Source organism: Papilio xuthus, unplaced genomic scaffold, assembly GCF_000836235.2.
Source record: "Papilio xuthus unplaced genomic scaffold, Pxut_1.1 DF827542.1, whole genome shotgun sequence".
NCBI lineage: Eukaryota > Metazoa > Arthropoda > Insecta > Lepidoptera > Papilionidae > Papilio > Papilio xuthus.
The window spans coordinates 4,230,556-4,236,555 of record NW_013531107.1 but is presented as its reverse complement, the minus strand read 5'-3'; the positions used below and the strand labels follow the sequence as shown (position 1 = coordinate 4,236,555).

At 34.6% G+C, this 6,000-nt stretch overlaps 1 protein-coding gene across 1 annotated transcript; it reads left to right on the top strand.

Moving 5' to 3' along the window:
- The first annotated feature begins 772 nt into the window (after positions 1-772).
- On the top strand, positions 773-2,463 carry LOC106118922 (V-type proton ATPase subunit e 2). The gene is made up of 5 exons (XM_013313684.1): positions 773-1,077; positions 1,366-1,413; positions 1,818-1,905; positions 2,069-2,147; positions 2,375-2,463. Exons 1-4 carry the CDS (start codon positions 896-898, stop codon positions 2,120-2,122), a joined length of 372 nt encoding a protein of 123 aa, XP_013169138.1. The 5' UTR covers positions 773-895; the 3' UTR covers positions 2,123-2,147; positions 2,375-2,463.
- The last annotated feature ends 3,537 nt before the right edge of the window (positions 2,464-6,000 follow it).

Genomic DNA, 6,000 nt, shown 5'->3' with positions numbered 1-6,000 from the left:
CGGCCAACATCTATTTTTAATCCCGCGCGAACGGAGTCGCGGGCGAAAGCTATAAGTTAGTTATAAATAAAACTAAAATAGGTTGATCGACGTAATTATTCCGTGAAGATAAATTATACAATCAATTACATTAATCTCTAACTATCAAATGATTCCGTCTCCATATTTAGCTACCATGGTTGGTGTAATGAAGACATACTGTGGTTGCCACGCCTCCTCTAAACAGGTAATTGAGTCATTATAGTTACTCTCGGGCATAGCTCGCGCACCATCGGCGATCCGGAGATAGTACCAGATACATCGGCCCCGGGTATTTCAAAATGGACGCTAATACCGACCAAGATATCTACTTATAGATTTATTTTAATATCATAAAGTACCTTACAATTATGTATTTGATAATATTGTTATAACCTCACATTTAAAGCACAAGATCAAATGTAACCTTATACTTTCGAATTTGAATTTTTCTTGAATAAGGATTTAACTTGTTAAAATGTATCGTACTGGCCGTATAACCTAATGATTGTCGACCACTAACATCTGTGTTCTTGACAGGCTATACCTATGGTATTTTGTTCCTATTTGATTTTCTCCATTTTGGCGCTGACGGTAATGTTTGGTAGCGGTATTTGAAATACGAATTAATAATATACATAGATTTTGCATACAGTAAGCAACTTTCTTTTAAATCGGAATGATTCAAATTTCTGAATTGATTTCTAAGCGTGACCTGTCCAGCGGATAAAAGTTAGGCTGTCAACATGACTGTTAAATAAAAAGTAAATCGTTTTGATTTGACATTACAAAACGTGTTCTGAAAAAAACTCGTATTATAAAACCTCTAGACGTGGTTAACATAAAAAATATTTTAAAGGTATAAGTGGTGAGAAGCATGGAAAACTCTGATACTGGTACATTTGGGGATACTGTACTGGATGGTGTATGGTTTAGAGCAGGCAATGATACTGGTTTTCCAACTCCGGGCCAGTATAATCCAATTTATATTCTAACCGGTGTCTTTGGTGGGCTGTTCATTATATTACCATTACTCGTACGGAAATCTCCTAATAAAGTGTAAGATAATTGCTTAAAAACTTCATCATACGATTCAATTTTATTAATATTATAAATGCGAAGTTTAGATGGACGGATGGATGTTTGTTAGAAGGTATCTTCAGAACGGCGCAACGGCTCTCGATGAAATTTGGTATAGATGTAAAACAGTCTGGAAGAACACATAGGTCGTAGGCTACTAATTTAGTTTTTTTTTTAATTCCTCACGACCGAAGTCTCGGCCAAACCTACTTATTTTATATTTCTTCTTATTATACTAATTTCTGTTTGTTGTCTATTTATTTTCAGAATTATCAGATGCAGTATTATGCTGTCTATATTCTGCATATGGATCTTGTGAGTATTCCTTTAATAATGTTTTAAGAATCGTTATTCAAATCTCCTCGCGCATAAACTTAAAGCATAAAACGCTTCACTTGTATTCTACAAGGTTGAGGTTGAGTCTGCCCATTGATATTGAGGGCTGTTCCATCTGTGATAACAAAGTAGATGAATTTCATGCATAAAACTCACGTTTTTATGGTTAAAGATAACATTGTGGTGTACCCAGCATCTTGCGGCACGTTTTTATGGTGAAGGAAAACACCGTGAAGCAATCTGAATCTTATAAGGAAATTCAAAGGTGTATGTGAAGTCAACAGGGACGAGCGTAGTTAAATACGACCTTGTTACCTCACTCAGGGTTGACTATTGAAGTAGAGATGTGTAAAGTGATGACGTAAACAGATGTAATATTTCAGCTGGGTAACCGTTTACATTGGACAGATGAATCCTATCATGGGTCCGCGAATGCACAACACTACTGTGGCTTGGATTGCTCATGCAAAGGTTATAAGACTGTTATTTTATCTTTATAATAATTCCTAATTATAAAACTTTGTCAATGGAGAAAAAAAATCAATAAAAGATAATTAAAGTCGGAGTCCATCCATCCATCTAAACTCTAGTAAGGTTTCGGGATTGTAATTGTTTTGAATTGTTACTATTTTAGGGAAATCCACTAAAAGCTTCCGATGTAAGGGAGGGAGAAGTTCCTGAATATTAGTAATCCTGTAAACTACCAAGGAACGGTGAGAAGCTACTACTAATATAAGTAAACGCTTAGGTTTTAACTTATTACTAATCATTAGAAAAAAAGTAAGAGAGTTTTGAATAGAAACGATATTGGACACTACTTTTCGAATAAAATAAACGAACAACTTCCTTCTGTACTCATAATCGGTTAATAATCATTGAATTACTCTTAGTATCAGATAAATTTAAATGTATGAGAAATCTTTATAATTTTTAATTACAGGTCAACAGATGCTGTCAAAAAGTGGTCACTTTTAGTTATTAATGTAAAGATGATTTCATTAAATCTCTTCTAAGAAGTTGACTTGAAAATTTATTTTTACTTAACTCAAAAACTACAGTTTATAATTTAGGAAGATTATTCAAACATTTCAGGACAGTGGAAACACAAAAACAATACGTATAAAGCTCACTTAACACATTACACTTGTACCATTTGCTTACCCCAAATCGTACAAACACAAAGCAATCAAAGTATCCGAATGGAATTGTAATGGCGCGCACCCAACAGCGCCCCCACAACATAGCGGAGGATATCGCTAAAGATCAAAATAACATTTGTACCAAAATCATTTATCAGCGCTGATTCTGTTTCCATTTGGCGTCTCCGCGCCTCCCCGCGTCCCTCACCCCGGCTTGTTAGCTCGCGAATATAAGCCTATTACCACGTTAGACATAGAACAGCGATTTCTGTCTGTCATAAAAATTATCAAACATTTTAACTATATATACCATTTTTTTTAACTCTTTGGTGATTTAAATCGCTTTAATAAATACATTAATAAGTGTTTAAGTATACTTTGAATTGACTTGACTTGAAAATTAAAAAGAAAGTCTTGACAGACAGACAGACGGACGGACAACAAAGGGATCCTATAAGGGTTTCGTATTTTTCCTTTCGAGGTACGGAACGTTAAAAATAAAAGTTATTTTCTATACACTTCTGGGTCCAGTATTTAGGTTTCTTTAAATCACATTTCTAGTTAGAAATATGAACTGTTACGATAAAAATCCGGAAATGATCCAGTATATTGAATCAACACTAACCTTACTAAAATTTCGATGTTTGTATCTCCCACACATTTATTCTGACACTAGACTTTGTAACAAAGGCACGTCATTCGCGCCAAGGAATTGTAATTAATAATGTCCAAAAGTACTAACGTGGTATAGACTAATGATGGAATAATAAAAATAATACATGTTCTATAAACATTCAAAATCGCTACCGCTTATGATAGAGTTTCAGCCTCACCCCATCGGACGGTAGACTAATGTGTTCCCGGGGAATAGCGTCTTTGTGGGGAGATCGTCATTAATACTTGTTGGTGACGACGCGACGTTTACATTAACATTTTATATTTGTATTAAACCTCGGCAATTGTTATGAATACACAAACAGATTTAAATGATGCACAACACAGTTTTATTGTAGAAAAATGTTGAGCAAAAGTTGACATTCAATTGAAACAGATGTCAAGTTTTCGTCTATATGGGGTATAGCAAAAATTTATTAATAAGTTTAAAAATTAAAGTTTTCTGATTTATGAATTAAGCATAGTTTGTCACGAATTTTATATGTCAATTTGATTAATTCCTCATATTTCTACACACTTGACACTAAAATAATAAACGATTGGACCTCTTTCCCTTCCCATCCTTTTTTCTTATAAGGAAAGGATGGGAAGTGGAATTGGACGTTCCGGATGAGAGGATGCATGGTAAGGGAAAATATTTTCTTTCTGTGCATCCTCTCCTCCGTCGATTAAACGTAGGCAACGCATATGCAATTGCGTATGTCTATGAGCAAAAGTCACTTCGCTATTTCAACGATTTTAGTTGGCCGCTCGCTCGTTTGCCACCTTATGAAATAAAAAAACGTTGCAATATCTTTTCGTAAAAAATAACAAAACACGAAGTTGCAATCAACTATCGCAATTCCCGAAATCCCCGAATATCCCCATTGCAACCGGTCATCAACTCAATTGACGCGTCGGCTCTTTGCCGATCTATTTTTTTCTGCCCCACAGCCAAATTCGCGCCATATTGCGACGCTCCCCATCTAAATGATAATTCGAGGGCCCTTCTTACAATAAAAATTATTGCGGCCAGTTTATTTTATTACACTTTGTATTGTATTCAAATACCCGCAAAAAGGCAACACTTGTTTTACATTTAACAAATACGGTATTAGTGCAAAATAAACCTTATTTCCAGTGCCACAAGATAAGTGAGAAATTTTTGGGGTTACGTATTTTTTTATTACCCCTTTTTTCGATCGGTTGTTTTCTTCTTATAGCTAGTGATTTCTACGTCTTTACCCCATTGGCCAATTCCTTTTCCGATTAAGGACAGAGGTTGGCAAATCCTTGGTGAATCTTACATTTGCTAAGGATTTACATGTTTACTTTTAAACTATGTTTCATGAACAGTTTATATGGAAAGGAATAGGAAACAATGATTGTTGAATCTGGGTTCTATTCCTTTCCTTATTGAGGAAGGAAACTTACAATCCTTCGCTTCATCTCATCTGGAATTGCTTTATTTATTAAGCTGCAAAATTGTCAATCAGAAGATTTGGTTTACAAAAATTTAACAATTTTTATTGTCACAAGCTGTTCACTTATAAATCTTTTAATCGAATCTGGCTTTAAAGTTGCCGTGTAAATTTAAAAATAAAACGACATCATTCGATTTGAATAAATCAATATGACATCGAACGATGACGAGTAATATTGCTACCAGATGCTCATTTGGCATTTACACAAGGCGTAGTAATCATCAACCGCAAGACAAAGCTAGCCACCCCATCGCTATCTCCCTTTCAGATCGCAATCAGTGCCGCCATGTTTGACGCCATTATGAATCAAATTCCCGCCTTTTTACTTTTTTCCCATTCGCTAGGCACAAGCGTCAGATCTCACAGCCGATAACTTCTTTATTATCCTGGATGATTTTTTAATCTACGTTCGCACTCGGGTTTCACATTAGCGAATGCATTGTGTTGTATTAAAATAGAAATTGTACTATTTTCATAGAACAATTCGAGTTGACTAGGGTACATCAAGTTCATTATGCATTTATTAACCCTAATCTCTTTTTAATTCTAACTTAGCTAACAATACTAAATACTGCTGGATTGTTTCGAGTCTTACATACGTGGTTAATATACAAACAACATTTCAAAGTTAATAAACTGACTATAGGTAGATAATTTTAAGCGTCAATAGCCTAATGGTTAAAGGTACTGATTTCCGATCACGAGTTCGGGGGTTCGAATCCCGCCATTCGACTATTGTCGTAGACCATATCCTAGCACAAGCTTAGAGCTTATATGGAAATTTACACAAAATCTGCTAATATTTTAACAAAAAAAATTAGAATGATATAGATAACCTTAATCGTGAGATCCATTCAGTTTATACAAAGGGCATTGCTAATGGCTTAGGGAATGTTTTCCACCTTTTAATAGGTTGGGTATAAAATAAACAATTGCCAATTGTGCACTCGAAAAGTTTACCCGTCACTTTTACAAGTATATTGATTTGCAATAACTGAACAATCAGTATATGAAGAATGCCAAAATATGTTCTCCATTTATGGCAAATTTCAGCGACATCCATGCAGCCTTTCCTGAGATATCTTCAAACAAATATACATCCACCTAAACATTCGCATTTATAATATTAGAAAGATACAACTAAATTGTATGTTTACTCTCTTTCACACAACAAAAGACAATCGCAAATATGTTTGCTCAAAAACAACTCCCTTGATTATAAATAAACTAAGACGAAGTAAACGTACAAAATAATATGTTGCGAATTTTAAACAAAAACTAACTCTGTC

Coding starts and splice junctions, on each gene's coding strand:
- LOC106118922 (XM_013313684.1), top strand. CDS start 896: ATGGAAAACTCTGATACTGGTACATTTGGGGATACTGTACTGGATGGT. Junction 1,414..1,817: donor ATATTCTGCATATGGATCTT/GTGAGTATTCCT, acceptor GTAATATTTCAG/CTGGGTAACCGTTTACATTG. Junction 1,906..2,068: donor CTTGGATTGCTCATGCAAAG/GTTATAAGACTG, acceptor TTACTATTTTAG/GGAAATCCACTAAAAGCTTC.